Source organism: Tamandua tetradactyla, chromosome 1 (genome assembly GCF_023851605.1).
Source record: "Tamandua tetradactyla isolate mTamTet1 chromosome 1, mTamTet1.pri, whole genome shotgun sequence".
Taxonomy (NCBI): domain Eukaryota; kingdom Metazoa; phylum Chordata; class Mammalia; order Pilosa; family Myrmecophagidae; genus Tamandua; species Tamandua tetradactyla.
Genome location: NC_135327.1, coordinates 103200907 through 103226860, shown reverse-complemented (window position 1 = coordinate 103226860; position 25954 = coordinate 103200907). Strand labels below are relative to the sequence as shown.

At 40.1% G+C, this 25954-nt stretch overlaps 2 protein-coding genes across 8 annotated transcripts in view; one reads left to right on the top strand and one right to left on the bottom strand.

The window, feature by feature from the left end:
• The window catches only part of ABCB5 (ATP binding cassette subfamily B member 5), a 220434-nt gene extending 219943 nt beyond the window's left edge, over nucleotides 1–491 (top strand). Inside the window, 1 exon segment of the mRNA XM_077122218.1 lies at nucleotides 187–491. Coding sequence (XP_076978333.1) covers nucleotides 187–384 — 198 coding nt within the window. The 3' untranslated portion in view covers nucleotides 385–491.
• On the bottom strand, nucleotides 17–25954 carry SP8 (Sp8 transcription factor). 7 transcript variants are annotated; one of them, XR_013159790.1, is made up of 6 exons: nucleotides 25751–25954; nucleotides 19988–20093; nucleotides 11758–11872; nucleotides 10845–10923; nucleotides 2309–2413; nucleotides 17–285 (listed from the first exon to the last, which is right to left on the bottom strand). XR_013159790.1 is itself a non-coding variant. In XM_077122220.1 (2 exons), exons 1-2 carry the CDS (start codon nucleotides 25769–25771, stop codon nucleotides 23260–23262), a joined length of 1518 nt encoding a protein of 505 aa, XP_076978335.1. In that variant the 5' UTR covers nucleotides 25772–25954. The 7 variants fall into 7 exon arrangements, 3 of the variants coding, with proteins under 3 accessions (XP_076978335.1, XP_076978338.1, XP_076978337.1); XR_013159796.1 differs by having other exon boundaries at nucleotides 11758–11846; XR_013159802.1 differs by lacking the exon at nucleotides 19988–20093 and having other exon boundaries at nucleotides 11758–11846.

Below are 25954 nucleotides of genomic sequence, written 5' to 3'. Positions count from 1 at the left end.
GTCACAGTAGCTTTTCCAATTGAAAGTCTTACTCAATGTGTCTATAATTACTTTTTTCAGATTTCTATTGAGTAGGATGAATATTTCCCAAAGTAGCGCAAATTAGGTTACACCAACTGCTTTGGTTTTGACAAGTTTATCAGCATCTAAGCCAAGCAGGTGAGCACAGGTCCTTCTCTCTTCCAGGTGATGCAGCATGCCCTTGATGAAGCCAGGAGAGGGAAGACATGTCTCATGATCGCTCACAGGCTCTCCACAATACAGAATGAAGATTTAATAGTGGTTCTGCACAATGGGAAAATAAAGGAATGAGGAACTCATCAAGAGCTCCTGAGAAACCAAGACATACCCTTTAAATTAGTAAATGCACAATCGGTGCAGTGATGGTGTTCAAAAGTTACCATATACTTTGATCTTCATGTAACGCAATGAAAGAGTATCAGTAATTATTCAGCCAGCTTTGATCTCAACTTGTTATTGTATTATTAATACCTAGAATCATGCTACCCAAGTACTGACATGTTATGTTCACACATCTTCCCTTCAGATTTTTAAAAGAAAACAACAATTTGCTAAATCAAAGTGAGCAATCAATGTCTGTATGCCTTACTTTATGGAAAAGTTCGAGCACATTTGCTTATAAAGTAGTTTTCTGCAAAGGGAATCTTTCAGAATTCCCATCAACCTAACTATAAAACTGTGAATATGCTCCCTCAAGAAAAAAATTATCCAGTTAATTAAGTTAAAAGGTTTTAGCAAAGAAAGCATAATATGTGGGGAGAACCATTTCAATTTGGAACTTCCAGAGCCTTGTAGCAAGTATTAGAGTACTTTGTCCTAGTCCCTTTTCTCCAGACCAAAGGAATTTTTCTCGTTCCTAAATAAATACCCACCATTTCTCAAAATTCTGTTTCAGCCTTTTGTTGGGGATAGGAGGGATTACAAGATAAAATTTCTGGCTGAATTACGGAGCTATCTCCCACCTCAGCAATAGGCGAAGTACTTGACTTAATCCATCCTGAATATTCCATTTATATAGGCTTTGGGTTTGGCAGAATAAATCAGAGACATGCCAGTGTATAAATACTTTTTTACTTAAAATAAGAGCTAATTTCATTGCAGATGAAAATTAAAAATGCCTTTATTATTCAATCATACATTTAAATTTTATATGCGGTTTATTTTATGTAATATATATATGATTTTGAAGTTTTATATACAGAACTTGCATACAAAATATTGTTAAACTGAGTGAAGTTTTCCAATTACTTAAACATGTAATTTCATCTAGGTATTTATTCTTAATTGCATTTTCTTCCATTTATACATTGTGCTACTTTTTAAAATGCAAATTAAAAATACGATGGGGGGTTGAGAATCAGATGTATTGTTTAGAAGCACTAATGCTGAATGCCTCATGGTCATTTTGTTGCTGTGCATGGATATAGAGCTCAAGGGAGTTTCTCTTTTCAGACTAGGGAGGATAGGTGGTAAAGGCCAGTATGGTCTGGCCTTAGACTCCAATTCCATAATCCTTTGTAGACTGGCAAATACCTGCAGTGGCTACTTGTTCCTTGAATCTATCAACGTCAATCCCATGTGTTCTGAGAACAAACCTTATATATTGTAGGTCATATCTCCAGATGTTAGCAAAACATTTTCTTTTCAAAATAATTGAGTCCCATCTAACTTTTATTCCCATTTCATTTCAAAAAATTTAAAGGATGCTCCATCTGCATCAGTCTCTTAAATTAAGCCACTGCCCGCACAGGACCAGGTAGCCGTGCTAAGCACTGGGGCTCCAATTAGCTTACTAGGTGTGGTGTTATCAGCTGATGAAGGTAGAAAGTGCGGAGAAACCAGATGCTTTTTCTGCAACTGCCACCATTTACAAGTTAAAAATTTCTCTACTGTTCTTAAGATAGTTTTAAATATATATCATTTTAATTAAAACAGTTATTTTGATGAACTCAAATCACCTTGTCTCCAAAGGAATTCCGGTCAGCTATGGAATTACTTATTTTGATGACATCAGGGTTTTAGGAATTCTTTTAATATTTTTAGTTCAAAATGAACAACCATTTAAATACAAATCTTAACTTTAAAAGTCGGACTTTTAATTCCTAGACTTTTTCTTGAAGCAGTTGAAAAGGAGGCTAAATCAAAAAGTGAGATTTTCATCCTTAAAAAAAAAAGAAATATAAATATACTTTAGCAGATTTATATCTAGGTTTTTCATTTTGAATCCCTCATTAAAGTGCTTAGAAATTAATTGGTAAATAATAATATGTTTAGGTTTACAACTCACAATTTGATATTTATTTGAGGGCTTAAGCAATGAATGCCAGATTCTTCCAGGCACTAAATCAGTGAATTTAAGATGTGTTTTCTTCTTTCAGTATCTTCGATATAGCTGAAATTCAATAAATAATAAGTAATTCAATTCAGAAAGACAGATATTATAGCACTAAGACTGATACTAAGATGAAGAGCACATATTTATTCTAGGCTAACTTAAATACATAAAAACTTTTTCTTTCCATTGTTATATCACCCACTTGTGTTAATTTTAGCCTTTCACCATAGTATATAAATTGATCTAACTTTTTGATTGTGAAGTAATTTGTATGTTGCCTATAAGGTCCAGCCTATCTTCTCTCAGGGCTTTTGTCTGTATTAAGGCATATTCCCTATGCTCAAAGACATCCTGGCCTAAGGAAAACACTGATTTCTGCCAGTCATGATTCTCATTCTTTATCACAGTGACCCCAACCCTTGCTCTTTGCTTTCTCTCAACCTTTGAGCTTGAATATAGTTAGAAAATACAAGAAGAATGAGAGACACAAGTAAAAAAAGAGAAGAAGAGGATTTGCAAATATCTGGCCTAGAAGATCCTAAATACCCCAAAGGTAGCTGTCTAGCAAGGTTAGAAGCCGGGACAGTCTTCCAAATGCTAGTGAGTAACAGCAGCCCACAACCATGTCCACACTCTTATCCTTTGGACCACCCTTCCCGCCTAGGAGGTAGGGAAGTTGGGTGAGCCTTAAAATAATTGAAACACCAATGAAGATATCATTAGGCTACAAACAGTAGAATAGACAAAATTTTAATAAGGATAAGGTATGGCACAGATGTTAATGTGTCACACCTGTTTTATAACTTGAAGAATAGAGACATGGATGTTTGGAGATGCTTAGAGCCCAGCATATGTTGCCATGAGATGTTAAACAAGCCAGAACCTGGGGAGAGCCAAGAAAAGTCAAGAGATGAAAGCCAGCCCCAGAGAAGCAAAGTGAGCAACCCCCACAGGAACAGAGTCTGAAAGCAATGGAGCCCAGGAGCAAGGAACCAGCAGATGTCAGCCATGTGACTTCCCAGCTATACAGAAGTGTTCCTGACCCATTGGCCATTCTTGAATTAAGGTATTCTTCACTGGATATCTTAGTTTTGACATTTTTATAGGCTTAGAACTATAAACTTGTAACTTATTAAATTCCCCCTTTTAAAAGCTGTTCCAGTTTTGGTATATCACATTCTGGCAGCTTGCAAACTAACACAGGTAGTTAAAAATGGTTTCAGGAAAATTTAGAAGTGTGCGCTGGGTCAGAAGTATGGGAAAACTCAAATATTTACAGCATTAAGGATGCTATAAAATAAAACGTCACACTTGTTTTATAACTAACACAGCCAACCTGCTTTACAACTTATCACTCACTCCTCAAAGCAAACTGTGGAGCATTCTAATGCTAAAGCAGCTTAGGTCAGAGCTCATAATCTGGTTTTCAGTTTACTCAGTGTCAGAGATGCTTTGCAAATGACCTGTGAAAATATTTCACATGTTCCTGTCAACCCATATATTCATTGTTTGGGCTCTGAGCCTTTATTCCACGAGGATTTTGTGAAATGGAATCATAGATTGATTGAAAGAGTCACTCAAAGGACTAGTCAAGGTAGGAAACTGGGAAAATTGGAGGCAGGAGAAATGAGGATAAAGGGATAGGGATGTGTAGTAGCTATTAGCCTGCATTTCCTACCATCAGTAATAATTATGAGAAATAGAAAAGTTTATTTTAAAACTATGATGATTTTTTTTAAATGCAGGGATCATCCAGATGTCCCTCCATAGTACCTTAAGAACTATAACTTACCTCTTTTCCACAAAATTGCACTGACAAAGTTTGTGTTGTTTTCCTATTGTTACTGTAATAAGCTATGATAAACTCAGTGACTTAAAACAACACAAATTTACTCCTACAGTTTTAGAGATCAGAAGTCCAAAATTAGTCCCAGGGAACTAAAATCAAAGGCCACATTCCTTCTGGAGGCTCTAGGGGAGAATCTGCCCCTTACATTTTCAGCTTCTAGAAATTGCCCATGTTAATTGGGCAATTCCTTGACCCGCATTCCTCTGACTTCTGCTTTCATCATCACATCTCTGTTACTCTCTGCTCTGTCTTCATATCACCTTCTCAGCCTTTAACCCTGATGCTTCTGCATGTCTTTTATAAGGATCCTTGTGGTTACATTGGGTTCACCTGGATAAACCAGGATAATCAACTCATCTCAATCTCCTTAACTTAATCTCATCTTCAAAATTCCTTTTGCCATTTATAGGTACCAGGTTGAAGATGTGGATGTCTTTAGGAGGGTGTTATTCAGCCTGCCACAAAACCTATCCATTTAAACTCTTATTCAATGGAGAAAAAAAGCCAATTTTCACAGATTTGCATTGAGATCCCTGAAAACTCCTATCTGTCATCATCATTATACACAGAGAGAAGCAAACCTAGCAAAAGAACCATCACAACTTGCCACCAAGCTTTCTTCCATTGCCTCCAAACTTTTTCCATTGTACCACACTACCTACCATCGTTCCTGGTCCAGGACATGGAATGTTTTTGTTTTATCTCTTCATTTTTGCTATCGGATTCCACCATTGCTGCTGCTTTCTTTCATTCTGAGACTAGACTTAATAAATAGACATTTATACCAATTTCTACTTTCTCAACATCATTACTCTTTCTAATAACTAACTTTTTGTGCCAGCAAGTGAAAATAGCATCCTTAATGCTGTAAATATTTGAGTTTTCCCATACTTCTGACCCAGCGCACACTTCTAAATTTTCCTGAAACCATTTTTAACTACCTGTGTTAGTTTGCAAGCTGCCAGAATGTGATATACCAAAACTGGAACAGCTTTTAAAAGGGGGAATTTAATAAGTTACAAGTTTATAGTTCTAAGCCTATAAAAATGTCAAAACTAAGATATCCAGTGAAGAATACCTTAATTCAAGAATGGCCAATGGGTCAGGAACACTTCTGTATAGCTGGGAAGTCACATGGCTGACATCTGCTGGTTCCTTGCTCCTGGGCTCCATTGCTTTCAGACTCTGTTCCTGTGGGGGGTTGCTCACTTTGCTTCTCTGGGGCTGGCTTTCATCTCTTGACTTTTCCCCAGGTTCTGGCTTGTTTAACATCTCATGGCAACATATGCTGGGCTCTAAGCATCTCCAAACATCCATGTCTCTATTCTTCAAGTGTCAGCCTCTGTGTCAGCTCTGCTCTAAAGTTTCTATTGGCTCTCTCTCTGTTGGCTATGAGCCTCCTATCATTTCTAATTCTTTCCAAAATATTTCCTCTTTTAAAGGGTCCCAAAAAACTAATCAAGAACCACCTGGACTGGGTGGAATCACATCTCCATCTAATCAAAAGGTCACACTCACAAATGGGCATGTCACATCTCCCTGGAGATAATTCAATCAAAAATATCCACCTACAATACCGGATCAGGATTAAAAGAAACAGCTGCCTCCACAAGATTGAATCAGGATTAAAACATGGCTTTTCTGGGGTACATGATACACTCAAACTGGCACACTACTCTTTCTAAAGATGACTAGCATTTTGTGTGAAAATTTTCATTTAAACATGGAATAAGTATTTTGTGTACATTATCTCATTTAATCCTCACATCAGTCCTATGATACTATTGTTATCTCTCTGTACAGAGAAGATAAACGAAGCTTAAGGAAATTAAGCATCTTGTTGAGATCTGGATCCTGGGATTCAGACCCTTAACTGCCTAACTCCAAAGCTAACTATTGCAATGATGGCACCAATTTCTTCCATCCACACATTTATCAGGCAGAATGGCTGGCTGAATTGAGGCTATCTGTTTGGTCACAGGTGTGTATTGGATGAATGTGAGGATCAAACCAATGTTTTGACAACAGTTACACTGTCTAATTAACCAACTACAACCAAAAGAACACTCTCTACATCCACATCACTGGAGCAAGATTAAATTTAGTTCAAGGTATAAGATCTATTTTTCCTTTGGTTGTAGATCCAAACACTTTATCCATGGACAATATTGCAAAAATATGAGTGTTCCAAACCAAGAAAAATTTGGAAGAGGTACACTTTTTAGACAAAAGCAAGTATCTATAACTATAATGTCCATGAAGATATCCTGAAAAGTGCCACCAAATATAATTGAGTTTGTTGGGCATGTTTTCTTAGCGATGTATGTTTAGTTATAAATGTTTTTATTGTTAAACTACTTGAGGATATGCTTAAAGAACAACATGAGTTTACCAAGATATCAGAGGAGTAGAAGTTGGACAATTAGGTGTTAAAAACTATAAATTAATGCATTTACTACTGCATTATTATGATGAGGGAAAGGATGAACTAGTAAACTGATGTGTTTTAGAAGATTAAAATAATGAAATACTATTACTTATAAGTCAACTAAAATTTGTCATTGAAAGGAGGTATTTTGTTAATCAACCTTACTTCATCATAGTAATACAATACATGGCTAAAATATTTTCTGCCCAGTTGAAAGTCAAGAAGAGATCTAGGAGAAAGGTTGATGTTCTTAAACTAGTAGAATGTAGAGCATTCTGGAAAATCGTGAAGGAAAGGGAGGTGAAGGAAAGGGAGGAGAAGGAGTTGGAGGAAGAGGGGAAGGAGAAGCAACAGCACTTACTCTCTGAAAACATTCGAACAATAAAGAATTTAATACACTCCAGCAAAATCCTCAGAAAACCTTAAAAAATAAAAGGAGGTACAAATGTAAATTCCTAACCCATGGCCCAAGATATGGGAAGCTTGGGCAGAATCAGACTGCGGCCTACATCAATTTCATAAATTCCTTTAATCCCCAATTTCCTGGAGCTAAATCCCCTAAGAAGAAAGGGGATTGAGCAACAAATTAGACAAAAAGGAAAGTCCTGAGCCTCATTTGATGGTGGGTACAGGAAACCAAAGGAGTGAAAGCAAGAGGGCGTCCTCTGGTATCAGAGCAAGGTCAACAGCGTTCCCAAGTGGGGAAAGGAGAAAGCCTTCAAAGCCACAAACACAAGGTAAATGTGTTATTTCTTATACCTCTAAGAAATAACTCTAAGAAATCCATGTGAAGACTAAGATTATGAAATGGAATGATGGATTATGAAATGGAATGATTCTAGCACATAGTAGTAGTAGTAGTAGTAGTAATAGTAGTAAATAAGAATTGTTAAAAATAAGTTCACATTAACTGAGCACTTATTGAATAGACAAAACTTACTTAGTTTGGATAGATTGTATTATTATTCAAAACTTACCAAATGGGGAAATTGAGTCACAGAGTAAAGAAGCTACCCAAGATCAAATACCAAGGAAGCAATAGGATGAGGATTCAACCCAGAAAATCTGACTCCAGACCTCACTTACAGGTAACTCACTTTCCCTGTAAAATGGAATTGAAGATTCTGTACTTTTGGTACTTTTGAGTTATTCACATAGAAAACCATTTGCAGTTTGCCTTCCTCCTACACTGCAAAAAGGCAAAGGTATGTGATTCCTCCTTAGTTAACGTTCTATTAAGAGGCTGAAATTTTCCTGCCCACCCACACTCTGAAAAAAATTCGCGTACACAACCCAATTGCAACTTGGAAGGGTTGGAAGTACAGCTGCTGTAGTAATAGCACATTTTCCCCATGACTCTTCATTCTTAGTCTTCCCTACCTTCAAGCACACACACACACACACACACACACACACACACACACACACACGTGGGGGAGACTAGACCCTGATATCTAAGAGTAGCCTTCACTGTTGACTCATCCCTGCTATCTTTATTTTCAGGGTGTTTATCATAATTCTTTTGTTCCCGTTGCAACCCACGTGCTGATGCGTCATTCTTTATTTGGTTAAGATGGAAAGGATCTTGATAGCTATATCATGCAAAAACCAAGATAGGTTTACAAATGTGTGAAAAACAGTAGTAACATGCCTTAGATGAAGTGTTTGTTAAGGAGAAGTCATCAAAAATGGTTCAGATCTGTTTCACTATATTGAAGCTCCTATTAGTAAAAGTCATTTCTCAAGTATTATAAATAAATACTGCATCAACTAATAAAATTGTCTTAAAAATAGGGGTTTTTATAATGGACTATAAAATTCTATGCATTTCTAAACACTGACATAAGGCCATCAGCCTAGACAAAACTAAAGCATTTGTCATGACCACTAGTAAATTCTTTCACAAACCTAGCATGTGCAGAACAAGCAAGAGAAGTGCAAATGTCACAGCACTTTGATCATGTGCATCTAAACTGTGAGAGACAATGTCCCGCATGATTTTTCTCTTATGTTACCTATAGTATTTCAAGTTGTTCCTTCAGTGGATATTGTACTCGTCACAGAAACTCCAGTCTGTCAGACAAGACTTAACCCTTCTCCTTTCTCCATGTTACTTTTTATGGAGGTAGATTATAACAAAGAGAAAGAAATCTTCTAAAATTTGTAACATTTTATTAGAGTATATAAACTGAGAATCCAATAGCTCATCTCTAACTCTAGGTACAGCTCCCAAGGAGAGGCATGAGAGACATGTACAGACAACATATTTTTAAGAGAAGGTCCATAACCTGCATGAGAGTCTCAAAAACATTTGTTAACCAAAAAAAGAGGTTGAGAAGCACTGATCTAAACAAAATAAGAACACTGCGTCCAAAACTACTTAACTTTATATAAAGAATTCATGCAAAAGATCTTTAATCTTGAGCATGAATAAAACAATTAAACCCAAAAAGTGTTCATTTATTTTCTCTTTTGCGTGTTGTTTTTAAAAGGCCCAAGTCCTTGCCCCCATCTTTTAGTTTCTTTTCAGTGTGTTCTAAATTCTCTATATATAGCAAAAAAAAAAAAAAAAGCTGTTAATTTTGTAAAAGTCTATTTAACACCAGCAATGAGTTCCTTTAATTTCTTATATGCAAAAGAATATTTAAACTTATTTAATATTCAAGTAACTTCATTTGGAGGACGAACTAAATCAATCTCTGTCTCCTTGTAAGAATTTTATACAAAATAGATAGGGTTTAATTCTGGCTAAGAACATTTGAGCTCACCAACCCAGCTTATTGTACGTTATTTCAACACACTTTGAGCATTTTAAAATTATAAAACTATAATGCTTACATAATGTTAAATTTTTAAATAGTTAATTTTAGAGTTATAACAGCAGGATAATGGGGTAATGTTTTTTCAATTTTTTTCCTTAAAGAAAGAAAACAAGAAATGTTTTACTTTTGTTTTACAATAATAAGTAAGTTCTTGTATTATGACTGTGATTCATGATCATGCTCAAAGCTTATTTTTAACAACCCAAATAAAGTACTGAACACAAAGTAGGCATTCCATATTTGTTGATTTGATTTTCACTTTTGAACAAAAGCAAATATGACATTTAAAATATCACTATAAGATAAACTGTTGTCTCTCCTACAAGTGAGGCTACATTAGAGAAAAGAGAAATCGTGTATGACCAATCTTATTTCCTTTCCTCCTTCCTGTATCTCAAGCATTTAAAGACTTTTCAATAGCTGTACTTAAGCATTTCTTTCAAATGGTAAAGAATATGTCCTTGATATTACAGTACTTCATGCTCACTAAAGAGTAACTGTTTCAATTGTGTAGATTTGTATAAGAAACCTAAAAGACTTAGAATTAGTAAGTGTTTAAATAGAGCTGACTTTACTGTTGGGAAGCTCGTATTTCTTGTCCTGCTACAAGAGCTGATGCAAGTCAATCATTATTTATAGTAGCCATGAATGAATTAACTCTTAAAAGGTCAATTCTGTGACTTCATGTAGCCAAAGGCCAAAACATCTGGCTAATTCAGTTAATAAAGTAAAATACAAAAATCTTAACTGATTTGGCCTTTTATAGACTCATTATTTTCAACCAGTTAAAGTCTCTATAGATGTTATCACAGAAAGAGACATTGTGTGGAATTTAAGATTCAGATTAATATGTTCAGTTGAATCTGTATTATAGTACCAATGTGACATGTCACGATAGTGTCCAATCCTAGTGGGGTAACACAGCAGTTATGTTCCAAAAATTCCTTTGTGAGATAATAACCATAAATAAAGTTGAGGTCCTTGGCTAGCCCACCCAGATTTCTAGAGTTAACCTAGGCCTAACAAGGGAAACCAACCGGAGATCCCAGCTTAAGTGAGCAGTATGGTGCAAAGGCTTGAAGCGAGTTTCTCTTCCAGTGCCAGTGCTGCCTTCCCCCAGAAAGTTCTCCACTGGCCCAGATCATCAGCCCCATTTTGCCAGAGAGGCTCATTCTCAAAAAGGACATGACCATGCAAGGACAAGTAACAAAAGTGGAAATAAAAATAGCAAATAACCATGTGGAAAAAAACAAATTTGCAAATTAAAACAATAATGAGATTCACTTTTTCCTAATTAAAGGAACAAAGATTAAGAATTCAGTGCTGGTGAACTTTAAGGCCGGGTCTCTCAATCACTGTTTGCTGGAGTATGAAGTGCTATGTACTTACTGGAGAATAATTTGGAGGTGTCTATCTAGAATCCTTAAAATGTTCTTATCCCTCAGGAATTCCTTCCTCTTCTAGTAGCCTATGAAAATAATCAGAAATTAGAACCAGGATGTTCAATGCAGTGCTGTGTATAATATTGGTCATTTGGAAACAGTTAAATGCCCAGTATTGGAGAAATAATTAAACATTTTCCACATGCATTCCATACAGTAATTTATAATCATTTCTAATTATGTTTACATATAATTTTCAATAGTAAGGGAAATTCATTATGATGTGATAGCAAAAGCAGGCTGCAATCTTGTATTTGTACGTAAGAAAAAGACACATAGAAAGATTAGAAGTAGACACAGTTGTTATATCTGAAAAGTAGAATTAAAATAATTCATTTTGTTTTCCCTCCTTATTAACAATTTCCTTTGTTTCAGAGTATCTTCCCTGAGTACCTAATCATGTTGAAAAATGTTTAAGACTTTTATTGGAAAAGGAAGTCATTGGATTAGAATGAATTAATATGATTAGATGAATTTGCACTTGAATATGAATGCCTGCTTAGAATTCACAGTTAATTATATTTTTAAAAGATATTTATTAATCCTAATGAATGTCTAATTGGTTTTGAAAAAGCAAAGTAAATTTGAAAAACAAGTCAGCAATTTGTGGGGGTCTGTTTGCAATTTAATTTTCTGGGGAGATCTCCCACCAAGCCAGCTTCCAAGATAATTTTTCCTAAACTTCCGACTTTCCAGTTTCTCCTGAACCCCACTAATAGGTCTATTGCCTGGTGCAAGCAGAATCTAAGGAGTGGCTCTCTTTTAAACCTGGGTCCCTGATGGTGGGTAAAAGACTCCCTATACTGTTCTCAGTGAGCTATCTGATTGGCATACATGACCAGTTAATATTGTATACTTACTTGGTTTGAGCTGTGAGAAGGCAAGGTGATAAACCTTAGCTGCCAGGCCATTCTTCCTCTTATCCTTAGGAGCCTGTATTGTGTATAAGCTAACACAGCATTATACTCATTATTTCTGAGGAAAATCACAAATAATAACTAAGTGACAGAAAACTTAGAAAAATTTAATTAATAGCATAAATTAACCACAGGAAATAAAAATGCTTTTTTTTAAGGAAATATATTGCTTTCTGAGAAAATGTCATAGATTAATGGATACCACTTCTATTTCCTATAGCAATACTTCTATAAAAAAGGAAAAATAACCCCCTGGGGCAGAAAACTTGAATTTCTGATCATCAGATTATAATCTATGGAATGCATAGCAAGTTAATTTGATATGCAGTAATGTCCCTGCAACTTATACATGACTTCCAGGTATGTGCAGTGTGCAGTTTAAATTAGAGTGATTCATTTAGGAGGTAAGGAAAAAAATGTCTGGGAAATAGTATAAATAGAAGCAAAACTTTCAAGTAGGGCCTCAACTGCATGAATCTAATTAATAGAAATTGCATGTTTTAAGACCTCTCTATCTCTCTTCTCTTTTTTTTTTTTACAGTGTATTAGAAAGAAGTTTGGAGATGCTGACCAGTAACCATCAGCATTACATAAGTTTCTTGGAAGCTAGATACATGTATTTCATAGCAAGTCCACGTTGCAATATAGTGCTAGTGTTCTAAATGTGTAAGAATAACCCAGAATGAAGCCAAACAGGTTACAAACAAAAAACATAAAATTGTAATATAATCAATTTCATATTCTCACTCTTCCAGGTAACAAGCAAATCCTAACTTCATGAAGTCCTATATTCCTCTTTGAAGATGAAAACGTTACCACTAACATGTTGACAAATGAGTAAGAATTACTTTGTTTTTACATAGCCTTACTTATTGCAATTCCCACATATATGCAAATATTCTACCCTGCCTTTTTTTTTCAAGTTTTGCCTTTATAGATACATGAATTTCATTCTTTAAGAAAGGACAATAGTTAAATTTGAATTTCAAAAAATATATTTTTTTGAGTATAACTGTGTCCCAAATATTGAATGGGCATTCTTACGCTAAAAAAAATCATTTATTATTTATCTAAAATTCAAATTTAACTATGTATCTTGTATTTTATCTGACAATGCTAAGCACGGTGCAATATATTTTAATAAAAGATATTTTCCTTTTTCATGAGTCTCCTTAGAATCTTATTTAAAGAACCAGAAAACCCCATGCAAATTTATTGCTTCATGAAATGTAGGAGATACATTCATTCATGCTTAAAAAAATAAAAGACTCAATCATTTGGTTTTAAAGTTTTCCATACTCTAACAATCTCACTTCCCTAAGAAAATGTGGTAGAAGATAAATTAAATCACTAGATTATATTTTTGTAGTTAATACATTAATTAAATCATTTTAAAATGTAGACTAAAAATAGATATAAGCTATAAATACAGTATTGCTAAAAACAAATTTTTGGTAGTTTGAAGTGAAAATTGAAGTGACCTTTCAAGTTTAAGCTAATGTTTCCATATATGAAATAAAAATGTAAAACTGAACTAAGAAATATTTTCTTATATTTTAGGTAACTATGAAAGAAACAAAAACTTTTCATTCTAAGAAACTCTATTTTAAAAACATCCCTGAGAAATAAGTTTCTACTTATTCATTTATTATATAGGCTCAGCTTATATAAGCTGATGAAAAAAAGCTTATCAATAGAAAATCAGCATTTTTCTAAACTACAGCCTACCACTGACTGATGGACAACACTACAATTGTTGGCTTCTATTTATTCATTTTTTAAAAAAGAAATTATTCCAACAGTGGTTTATTAGTTCGGCAAATACATCAGGGTGATATAAGATGTTAACAAAAGGGAAAACTATGGAAACAATCTTTATCATTTTTATAAGTTTTCTGTAAATCTAAATTTATTCAAAATGAAAGTTTACTTTAAAAATGAAGGGAAACAAAAAAATATGCCACCGCTTTTGAAGTGTAACATAGTTATACTTATAGTTTGAAACCACTTCACAGACATGAATACCACATCTCTACAACAGGAATCTATCATACCCCTATTGTAAAATTACAATTTTCTCTGTAAGACAACAGGTGGAATTTTTCAAATGGAAAACATCACCGATTCTGATTTCTTATATACACATATTAAAACATACAAATGAACATACTGCTAAGCTATGTATGTTCATATTTAATAATTATTTTATTACTAAATAAATTATATATACTTTCTATAAATGTAGTTAAAGAATATACAATGTTCTGTTGCAAAAATATTTTAGAAGGTAGTTTTACTGCCCTTCATTATTATTACAACATTTGATAGTGATAATTCTTTAAAATACGTCAATATTGAGGACATAGAAAGTATAATATACCTGTACCTTACTCAAACTTAAGCATTGCAGTTTTAAGCCAAATGTTTATTAGGGGAAAGAGCAAACTTAATTTGCCTCATGGTTCAAAGGCTACTCCTTTTCTTAAAACTTTGGGGAAAATATAATTTAACATTATCAAAAAAATCATTCGTTTTCCATTTTTAAATAGACTTGATACATCTATAAACCTAATCTGTCCTAATTCTTTTGAAGAATACGTGTAACTAGGTAACATCTTAAAGCATTACTAAATTCACATGAATATCTTTTAATAAATGCATTTCCACTGGCCACTAGACTTCCCCTCCTTTACAAAGGCCTTTGTTGGTTAAATTGAAAGGGGGCAAAGTCTTGCTTACTTGGGGAGGGGGATGTTAAATAAGGGATAGGTATGTAAGAGAGAAATGAAGCATTGATCAGTGTACAAGAATATGCAGAAAACTTCCTGAAATGATGGGAAACCTGATGAGAGAATGCCCTCATAATTAGGGGCATTAAATTAGGTGCAAAATTGGGTAGTACAAATCCTTTATTTTCAGTTGAACTAGGCAATCACCTGAACTCTGGGGGGAGGAAGGGTGGAGAACATACTTTCTTTTGTTTCGTTGCTTAAAATGGAGTGCCTAAAAAACTAAAGCTGGAAGGATCAGTTCCCCCAAAGATAAAAAGATAACCCAAGGTGAAGTGCTGCGAGTTTTTCAACATTCAAGTACAGTACAGAGTGAAATGAGCATAATGTAAATCAACTCATTGTTTGGGCCCTTTCAAATTAGTTGCCAAGAGAGGAGGGAAAACTTGATAAGCAGGCTCCAGTTTCTATGTGCTGATTTAGAAATCTTAAAGCTTATGGGAGTTCAATTCATTTAAAGGAAGAAATCTAAAAGAAAGAAAAGTAAACAAGGAAAATGCTGTACGAGGTAACTGATGTGAATGGTGTTTAAAGAATGTCTTTTAAAAAAAGAGAGAGTACCATTGTGCCTTTAAATTACAAATTTAGAATTCTCTGATTTAGGTTAAGAGCCTGATTTCCTTTTGAGTATCAAAATGTCATGACCCATTTACTATACCCAAACTGTTGATGTTGTTTCTTATCTAAACTGAGGGAAAATGAAATATAAATCAAAATCTCAAAGAATTAAGTCCACATTTTCTAATAGGTATTTGGCTATTTTGAGGAAAGAAGCAAAAACATTTTTCCTTTTATCCTTCCCTCATGGAATGACCATTTCTGAACTGCAAACCAGGCAGGTTCTGAATACTACTGATCAAATCTTAAAGCTGTAGCAACTCCAGGTCCCAACCATTTTTCTCAGAAATCAAGTGAAAAGCACTAATTCAGTAGAAGATGTCAACAGAGGTGGCAGGACCAAGTCCATGTATTTAGAGGCAAATCCCGGGTAGTTCATTTGCCCTTTTCCAAAAAATGTGGCCCCAGCTTTCCTTAATGTGTACTTTGTCTTAATAGGAGGAATGCATCGAAGCAAAGTATTTTTTTATTCTCAAAATAAGATCCTTTAATTTAGGGGTTTTTAAAGTATTTTAAAACCACAAATAGAACTTAAGTGATGGTGACAAACTGCTTTGCATGGGCAAGAAAGATGAGAGTAGGGAAAGGACTAGATCATCTGCATCAGATTTGAAAGGCACTTGTGGCTATTCTTGCGAAGCTTCATTTAGCATTGAGCATACCAGGGAAATTCTGTTCCTGGTGACAGCGCAGTGGGAATTCTCACTCCAACAACCCAAGAAATGTTACTGCGTAATTATTCAGTTTCTGAGGCCCATTAGAACTTATCAGCAGAGAAAGAAATTTAATTTAAACTCACCCCTCTGTGCTAAAGAATTACTGGGACATGAGATCAAAGCGCGAAGCTCTGTTCTCCAGTGGTTTGCAACACCTAGGCACAATAGGGTGAGAGAAGGCAGCATTCCAGCGCCTCCCGGCTTTCCGGACCCCGGAGAGAATGGGGGTGGGGCTCGCGTCGCCGGCAGGGTTGAGGGAGGAGGGTGGTGGCGGCTCCGGAGGTGAACGTGCCAATTATGTCCTGGAGCTCCTGGCGGCCAGACTGCTTCTACAGCGGCTGCAGGAACTTCCCTTGGAGGGGCCGCACTTTAAAAAAAGCCACCGCTTTTCCTTCCCCTCTGTGGGGAGGGGAATCACTGGCCAGTGAATTTTACCAGGTGGATATAGCTGGAGTCCGCGTCACACGGAGGTGTGCAGCTTCGAGAACTCCCTGAATTTAAGACCTCAGGAAATATCTATACTGCAGCCTCATCTTGGGGTGCATTAAACGCATTAAAAAAAGGTGTATGCATAACCATCAATAAGCGTCAGTTTAATCCCTGGAATAATTCGAAATACGAAGTGGAAGCCAAGGCTCGGAACCTGCTCCTAGAGCTCCCACAACTAGAGGGCCTAAGGTCTAGAGGCTCTCGGACGCTCGTGCCCGGGGTGGGGGGTGGGGAGGGCATGTGCAGGAGAGAGGGTGGAAATCAGGGTCGACCAGGAGCTGGCAGTACATTCTCCAAGTAAGAACCTTTCTAGGTACAAGAGGCTTTCGGAAGACTGACATCCTCACCGCCCTCCAGACGCTCCAGACGCCACTAAAATTAAAGGAGCCGAAGAATCTTTCTAGCGCTCCCCAAATATCCATCTACCCAAAGGGTCCAGAGAGAAGGAGGGCGAGAAAGAATGCCCAGGAAAGGTTGTTGGGTTTTAGGTACAATGAGGGGAAGAAAAGTTGAGTTCTGTCCTAGGGTACAGTGGTTGTATGTACCTTCAGGTAGCATTTTCCCCCAGGCAGTCACTAGGTGGTTAAATGTTCTTTGATTCCCAAAATCAGAGCAGGCAGAGTTCTCACCGCCGGTCAAATTTAATTTTGCGTTATGATAACAGTGTGGAAAGGGTATCTGAGTTCTTCCGTTCGAGTTCTAGCAAACTAAAAATAAAATAAAAAGAATAACATTTCCCATAAATCGAAGCCACTGCACTTGGACGAATGCCACGAGGGAAGCAGATGGGTGTTGGTGAACACAAAGCCATGTGGCCAAGAAACGAGACAGGAGATGAAGGAAGGCGGGCAGTCACAGGCTAGGCCGGAAAGAAGTCCAAAAAAGTTCGAGAAGAACGCCCTCAGACAGTCCATGCTGCAGCGTGGAGAGTAACTCTGGAGTATGACTAGATGGTCTAGAGGCTGCAGGCCACCAGGTCCAGGCGCTAGAAGGGCTAGGGACGATGCGTGGTCTGCGGGGTGCGGAGGTTCGGAGCGGAAGGGAAGGGAAGTCCCCCGTCCCGAGCATCTCGGAGAGCAGAGAGGCGAGCGCGGGGCAGCCCACCGCGTTGATTCCCACGGTGCGTCTGCCCCAGGGCCAGAGGCCCGCAGAACTGCAGGCCGGGGTCGGACCGTGCGGCTGCGCTGCAGCGCAGGCGTGGAACACAGGGGGGCGCTCTCTGCCTGCGCAGGGGCCGAGGCGCTCGCAGCGCTCCAGTGTGTGGGAGAGGCGCTGCGTCTGCGGCGGGCTGGGACCCAGACCCACAGGGAGATCCCAGGCCGCTGCCTCGCCCGCGGGGAAGCCTTACCGGGAGGTACGGAAAGGATCCTGAGCGTGGGTAAAGGGAAGAGGAAAACTGGAGGCAACATCTACCTAGAAAGGCTGGGATAGTCCGTCTCCTGGACTCCCATCCGCCCCCTGAATTCATTTAAGAAAGGAACGAGGGAAACTTTGGGGAGCTGGAATCTCAGCTAATGGCCTTGTATGTGAAACAGAAATCTCCTTCCAGCGTTCGCTTTCCCCTGCAAAAAGTGGCGGCAGGAGAAACAGAGTTGGAGGGGTGGGCTTAACAGGAGAAGCCCCTACAAGTAGCTGAACTAGAGAGAACGACGTTAGAATTGTGAGAGTGGCGTCCCGGGGCGCGCGCCTTACTCCTGGTTCTAAATCACCCCAGAGCCGTCATCACAGCCCCTTGAGTTCTTAAGCCCCAAATGTCGTTAGAAACTAAAGCAAAAGGTTAAGGCTGCTTCCCTACCGCCAGGAGACTATATAGAAAATTAAATTAAATACTCGCCCAGGGACCAGAGAAAATAGTTTTTGTTTTTCTCGTGGGGTTTTTTTTTTTTTTTTTTTTTTCCTATCACAGCAAATCAACATTTCTGCGGCTACGGAGAGCAGCGAACCTAAAAATATGGAGACTGACGTGCATCCCCTGAAATCACAGCAGCTAGAGCTCAGAATAGAAGAAACTACCGGCTTTTCTTTAATCCAGAAGCAAGGAATAAAAGAGCACACGCAAATTTTATACCTTATTTCTTTAAAAACAGCAACAATTGTATATCCAGCAAAGTCTTCAAAAGATGCCACCCAGAAGGACAGCTCTAATTTAAAATTGAGTACAGCATTAGTCTACACTTCCTCATTTTGATTACTTATTTAACACCATATTCTTGAAAACTAATAGAATTATCTCTGTGACATTACAAAAAAAAAGAAAGAAAGAAAAGCAAACAACTGTAGAAATCAGACTTTTTTTAAAGACAGATGTAATACTGGAGATTTTTCTTAGGGATATAGAAAGAAATAATAAAGACTGGACAGAAGAAGCAAAAATTGGTAGAAAAATTTTAAACCCCGTTTATTCAAAATTTCTGTGTCAAATCAATTCCCCTTTGATTTTATCTACATGAAATAAATGAATAAAATGTATAAATTAATTATATTTATCAATCAGGCAACCAGAGAATAATCAAACCCACTTTCCCACCCTCTACATGTCCTGCCTTAATTTTTCTGCCTAAAAGATCATCTAACCTTTAAGCTATCCTCTATAGTAATATATTTCTTTTAAAGAAATCCTTCCACAATCCTTCTGTATCATTTCAATAAAAAATCTCACCAAAAGATCCACAAAGGAGATGAAAATATTGATGGCAGGATTGCTGCTCTGCCCCACTGAGGAGTCCAATCCCATCATTTCGTTGTCTTTAATGTTTCAGTTTAGCATTGTAAAATATCGGGGCAAGAGAATGGGAAGAAGGCAAATTCGAGGAACTTTTTCCAATAACTTACCACATTTGTTTAAGTTTCTAGCATGAAATATTGTAGTTGAGTCCAATCTCACACAGTCACATCCTTAAAGGAAAGAGATCATCCAGAAAGAGAGAAGTTGAAGAAAAGCCAGAAAAGGAGAAAGTAGGATTCAGTATTGGGAAGGAAGACTCAAATTTGGGGAGATGAGACAGGTCAACAGAAACACTGGATTGAGCTGCGGCCCATTTCCCATCTCTGAAGGGTGGCCTGATATAGGCTGGCCTGACCTCTGGGTCAACAACTAGTTTAACTCTACCTTGATCTGCAAGATTGGGAGTTTGTCTCTTGATTCAAAATGAGACCCAGCCTCTGGCTTCTTTTGAGTGAGCCTCCAGCCACTGTTAGGGGTGTGTGTGTTGCTGGGTTTTTTAATCACAAAGAGGGGGGGATCACAATTTTGCACTTCAACCTCTGCCCTCCCAAAAGAGGTTACTCAACCTCAAAAAGGGGAACCCTACCCACCTTGCAGAAAACACATCTATAAATAGTATTCAGAAACCATCAAAAACAAACTAAAGCAAAACTAGAAGGGAAAGGGAGGGACAAAAGTGAAAGTTTGCACATCTAAACAACTATGGAAAACTCTGTCCCCCTTCATTCACCCTAAAGAAATCTTCTTCCAGACAGTATCTCTTGCTGCCATTCAAACGCAGATTCTATATGTAACACAACTGATATTATAAATGTACCAAGCAGCTTTCCTCTTACCTGCCACTACATTTAACTGCTTCAGAACCGTTTTCTCCGAATCCCTCAGCATTGCAACTTTCAATAAAAAAGAAACAACACTTAAACTGTGTTCTGCGTGTTAGTCCTAGGAAGAAAGTGACAGAAAGAGACTATTTTACTTTTCAATACCATTTTTTAGAGCTATAGTATACCAAAGAAATCAGTGCTGACTTAATTGTCTGAAACCATAGGGATTGGAGGCCTCAAATATCCACATAGGCTGTGGGATTAAGGTTATTTCCTACTTGGGCACAAACTGCATCATTCTGCAACATATTTTATTCCTAATTAGATTCCTCCCCAACCCACCGAATTGAAAATATTCATAGCACTCTCTATTTTCACTTCTATTTCTATGGATGATGAGTTTAAAGAAATTTCAATGGAAAATTTTCAATTCAAGATACATACCAAGACTGAATTTGAGGTAGAACAAAAAAGCAAACCAAAAGAAAGAAGCTAAACTTTTAACAATCTGAGCACACTAACTTTTTATTCAATTTGATTCAAAATAATATTAATCTAATTGTGAAATAGTTTGATGTAGCATCAATCAACATTTAAAGTATTTTATGTTTCAAAGTATGACTCAAGGAACACCCATTGCTTAAATGCACTTAGACATAGCAAGACAATATTTTTTAGTGGCATCATTGGCACCTATGAACAATGGCCTAGTAAATAGATTAAGGTTTAACCTTCCTTTTCTTTTAAAGTTTAGAGACTTTAAAAGAACAGATAACTCAGTTCAGGGAATCTACTACTGATATTTACTTCTACATAATCTTTAGCTAAGATATGGAATGCCAAAAACAAGCTTTTGTTAGCTTGACCTACTCCACCTCCTAACAACAAAAGTTATCCCGAAACCCATGTTTTTATTTTAGATGTATTGATCTTCCAATGTAAGGCTTGGCCTTTTAAATACTAAATGCAGTCAGTGGTCAACAATCTGACTCATTCTGGAGTAAGAGAAGAAGAACAGGGAAACTTTTTTGAATTGCTTAAGTGACTTAGTCCAAATTTTAAGAGGTCAGTAAATCCTGGTGTTATAACCTAAAAACTACTGGTAAATCATTGCATTTCTTGGACACCATAATCTTTATCTTGGCAAGAAGAGAGAACACAGCTTAGCCAAACAGATTTTTCCATCTCTGTAATATCTCAAAGGCAATTTTAAAATATTACCACAAAAACAGGGTCATAGCTTGTTTAAATCAGACATTAACTGGAAATAAAATGCAAACTTCTACCGTTAAAAAAAAAAAGGAAAAAAAATACAAATTAACTGGCCTAGTCTTTTATCTGAGTTTATTAATACCATTTAAAATATTACAAATAAATCAATTACATTTCATGCATTTAAAATGCAAGTCTAAAATGTTCCAGAGAAAGGCTTTTCATTTCAATGTGAAATATCCAAATTATTTCAACATTACAATGAGCAATTAGTTTGCAGAATCTGCAAACATTTAAATGTAGTGTCAGGAGTGTTTATTAACAAGTAACAATATTACGTTCAGGAAATACACAAAAGCCAAAGTTGGTTGAGTTTCACTTGGACAATTTATTTAATGCATGGGTTTTGGCAGACCCAGTTATTATGAAATAAAGGCGAACTCTCACTTTAACTAAGCCTGAACTGCCAGCAAATGCAAATAAGTACATGCTCCATTAAATTAAATGTCATCCAACATTTATCAAATATTGTCTTAGTTACAGTTTGACACCTATCTAAATTCATATTCGAGCAAAACTAGGCCCCAAAAGTGCGTTTGTGGCTCTGCACCTCCAGAAGTGAGTTCAAAAAACCTGCAGCTCATCAGAACCACAACAATAACTCTTAATATTTTCTTGTGACCAAAAAAAAATCTCAAGTTTACTTCAATATATTTTCAAATATTTACCGGAAGTAATGTACAAGAAAAATACTATACAAAATCGTCTCCTGGACAACTGCACCTCACACCCTTACACTGGTGGAGTTATATTTAATTGATAACTAATCTAGAACGATTCTCCAGTTGTACAAACCATTAGGTTCAGTTATATTTTACAAAGGCTTTTTTCCCTATTTTCCATCTTTTGGCATTTAAACTACAGCCTCGTCTGAAATAAACGATAGCTTCTTAACTTTTCTTACAAGCTTAAATCACAAAAAAAGTTTAACCCTAAGAATTTCAAGTGAATTGCAAGAATTTACAGAAATGAGTACTATACAAATGGGTCACTGGACGAACAACAAAAAAAGATTGGGAGATTAGGTTTGGGACCGGTGAAAACGAGGTAGAAAAGGACAAACAGGGAGATAATCTGGTCTCACCGGAAAGGGGTATTTTTGCATAAGAAAAAGATGCCTACCCTCGTCCCCACCCCCCACCCCATAAGTTAAGTTAATGTGATCAAAATAACTTTGGGATCAATATTAGCACAGTTCCAAAAGAAAGACCAGCTCACTGCTACAGGCAAAACTATCTAGAAGAGAAACCAAGTAGACGGTTGTGTTTCACTTGGTTTAAAAAAAATAAAACGTGACCAAGATGAAAGAAGGCTGCTGCAGCGATTCGCTAAAACTGGCCTTTTGCTGAAACTTGTATCGGTTCCACCTCAGGAACAAAGAAAAAGAGGCAGAGCTGTCGTTGGGAGAGCTAAATAGCAAATTCTGGGTCTCGGAGCCGCCAGATGCGCAGCCGCGGAGTTCCGACGCCTCCGCGCAGGGTGCGCTCCCGAGCGCAGCAGCCGGCCAGGGCGATCCGAAACCCAGGTGCGCAGAACTGCCGGGCTGGGACCAAGTGGCGGCGGGCTGAGCCGGAGTGTCGGGCCTCCTGCCTCGCCCTGCCCTAGGCTCCGGCACAACCTTGCTGGATTTGGCTTGCTCTGCCTCGAGCGACCGCTGCCCTCTAAAAGTTTCGCGGGTCACAGCCCAGGCATGGCGCGGAGAGGAAGAATTGAACTAAAAACTTGCAGAGGCGCTGGCTGGGACTTGTATGGGGCTCAGACTAAAGGGTTAGCCCAGGGAGGGCGAAAGGTAGAGCCCGGGACAGCAGCGAGAATTACTTACATGTTCATATCCCCTTTATAACGTGAAGTAGCAAGGGAGAAAGAGCGCGCGCACAAGAGTGAGTGTGTATGTGTGCGTGTGTGTGTGTTTTACAGGGTGCAGTGGAGAGAGGCTAGAGCTGAGGCCAGAGAGGACCCTAGCAGACCCGGGGTGGGAGGGGTGCGAGGAGAGGGCCGGCGTGGGGCGCACGTCACTCGAGGCCGTTGCGGTGCCCGGGCTCGGGGGGCTGCAACAGCTCCGGAGAGTGGCAGGGCGGGCTGCCCGCGGCGCTGTGCTCGCTGTCGGTGTCGCTGCCCTTCTTGCCGCCGCTGCCGGAGCCCGCCGAGCCGCTGCCGCCGCCACCGCTGTGCGTCTTCACGTGCTTGCTGAGGTGGTCACTGCGCATGAAGCGCTTGTTGCAGACCGGGCAAGCGAAGCGCTTCTCGCCTGTGTGGGTCCGCAGGTGCCGCTGCAGCTCGTCGGAGCGCGTGAAGCGTTTGCCACAGAAGAGCCAGTTGCACACGAAGGGCCGCTCGCCAGTGTGCCAGCGCAGGTGTGCCTTGAGGTGCGACGTCTTGCCGTACACCTTGCCGCAGCCCGGGATGTGGCAGCTGTGCAGGCCCTTGCGTCGCAGGCTCGCTCCGGCCGGGCCCAGCCGCTCGGCCTCCTGGCAGTTAGGGCAGTCGCAGGTGGCTCGCCCCGAGTAGCGGCGCGCGGAGGAGCGCGGGGAGCCCCCCAGCGGCGCCGAAGGCCCCGCGCTCAGCATGGAGCCCCCTGCGCCGGCCAGCGGCGACGGAGCCGAGTCGGGATAGGAGCCGGGCAGCACGGGCTTAAAGCCGTCCATGAGGTGCTGCCCGGCGGGGCTGAGCAGATGCGAGGAGGCGCCGCTGCTGAAGGCCGAGTGGCTCAAGCCTGAGTAATCCGAGTTGTAGCCTCCGAGCGGCGAGTGCAGCGAGGTTTGGAGCCCCCCGGCGGCAGGGTGCAACGAGCCCGGCAGCGCCGCGGCGCCGTTTGGGTTCTGCACGTCGATCCAGCCGGCGCCCACGTCCCACCAGCTGGAGGCGCCCGCCGAGCCCACGTCGCCCGCGGCGCTCAGGCCGGGGTGAGACGGCTTGAACCACGATTCATAGGGGTGCGCCATGCCCACGCGCGGGTAGATGCCCTGCAGCCCGTCCACCGAGGTGTGCACCTTGGAGATGAACACCGGCTGGTGGGAGCCGTCCTGCGAGTGCGCGGAGGAGCCGCCGCCGCCGCCGCCGCCACCGCCGCTGCCCCCGGACACGCCGGGGGCCTGGAACACCGAGTAGTCGTTAGCAAAGGGCGAGCTGGAGGCGGCGGCGGCGGCGGCGGCGGCGGCGGCGGCAGCGCTGCTGGAGGTGAGGGAAAAGGCGCTGGAGCCCGGCGAGCCGCCGCAGCTAAACGAATCCGACACTAGGGCCGCGGCCGCCGCCGCTGCCGCCGCCGCCGCCGCCGCCGCGGAAGACGAGCCGCCGTTCCTGGAGGCCCCCGACACACCGAAGCTTGTGAGACTGGACCCCACCACGTTGCAGCTACCGGAAGAGGAGGACGAGGAGCGTTTCCAGGGATGGAAACCTTTGCCGAAGGAGGAAGCGCTGTCTGAGAGGGAGGGAGACGGACTGGGGCTGCCGATCTTATTGCAGGTAGCAGCGAGCATGGCCAGAGGAGTGGATCCCAACCTCGGTTCTTCCTGCGAGAAGGAGAGGAGATGGGGGTGGGGTAGGGGAGGTGGGCAAGGGGCCGGAGGGGGGTGGGGAGAAACGTGCATCAATCCTCCGGTAACCTCTGAAACGCCCCCACTGCGCCCCATCTCTCGCCACCAACTCACCTGGCACCCCCAACAGCCCCGGCGCCTGGCTGCTTCCTACTCTACAGGAAGGGACAAGTTTGGCTGCCGGCGTCTGATTCGGGAGCAAAGCGCCAAGCTAAAGAAGAGTTTGACAAGTATTCTCACCTAAAGCCACGCTCTCGTGCACACAAGGCCCCCAGACACTTCGAAACAAACAAACAAGTAAAAACTCCAGATTGGAAAGAAAGGAAGTTTCCTTTGCCGAGAGGCCTGGGGAAAAAACATTGGATTGCTTTCAAGAGCGCGTCCCCTGTAATCCCGGGAGAGCTTTGATAATTGTTCCGGTCCTGGGTTGTTTCTCCCAGGCCAAAAGAGGTCAAACCGTAGAGCGCGATCGCTCTTCCTGCTTTTTTTTTTTCTTAAAAAAAATTTAAAAGCATATCTACAGTAGTTAAAAAGAGAGACAGAGAGAGAGACAGGAGTTCAACGTACCTGCAAGACAAGGCGGGCTGCGGAATTTTTTAAGGGGGAGGGGAAGAAATTGCAGTTTGCCCAGGAGGAAAGACTTGCTCTCTTTACCCCCGAAATCGCCGCAAATAAAATGGGCTGGGCGCACGACTCCCGGGCAGGGAGCGGCCGGGTGCGGCCGGGTGCTGCGAAGTGGGTTGTCTAAATGCCCTTCGAACCTTTTCCTGCGCTGAAAAAAAGTGACTCTACCCCCTCGCTCCCCCTCTTTCTTTTCTCCAAACTCACTTGTATTTAAAGGGGGGGGGGTGGGAAAAAGCTCTCAAAAGAGAGACTGATAGCCCGTGGCCTGGCCGGGGCGACTTTAACCCCCTCCGATAGGCAATAAAGGAAACTAATTAAACCAGCAAGAGAAAATCCTGAGACTCACCCCTAGAAGTGAAGTTGCCATCACACAAATGTGCCCTCCTCCTCTCAGAGGATCTTTTTTATATTGATAAATCAGAGGCAGTGTTTTTTTTAGAGGTGTGCAATACAATGATCAGTTCCGCCCATTCCACCACAATTGTAGCTCCCTCTCCGGCTTTGAAGTGCCGCGAAGGCGCCGCCAGCCAATCTGCGGCCTCGCCGGGCC

What these genes read in the sequence shown, in the direction of transcription:
- SP8 (XM_077122220.1), bottom strand. Translation starts at nt 25,771, where the DNA reads ATGGCAACTTCACTTCTAGGG. An exon ending in TGGCAACTTCACTTCTAGGG is followed by an intron (nt 24,757 to 25,750) that starts GTGAGTCTCAGG and finishes TCCTTCTCGCAG; the next exon opens with GAAGAACCGAGGTTGGGATC.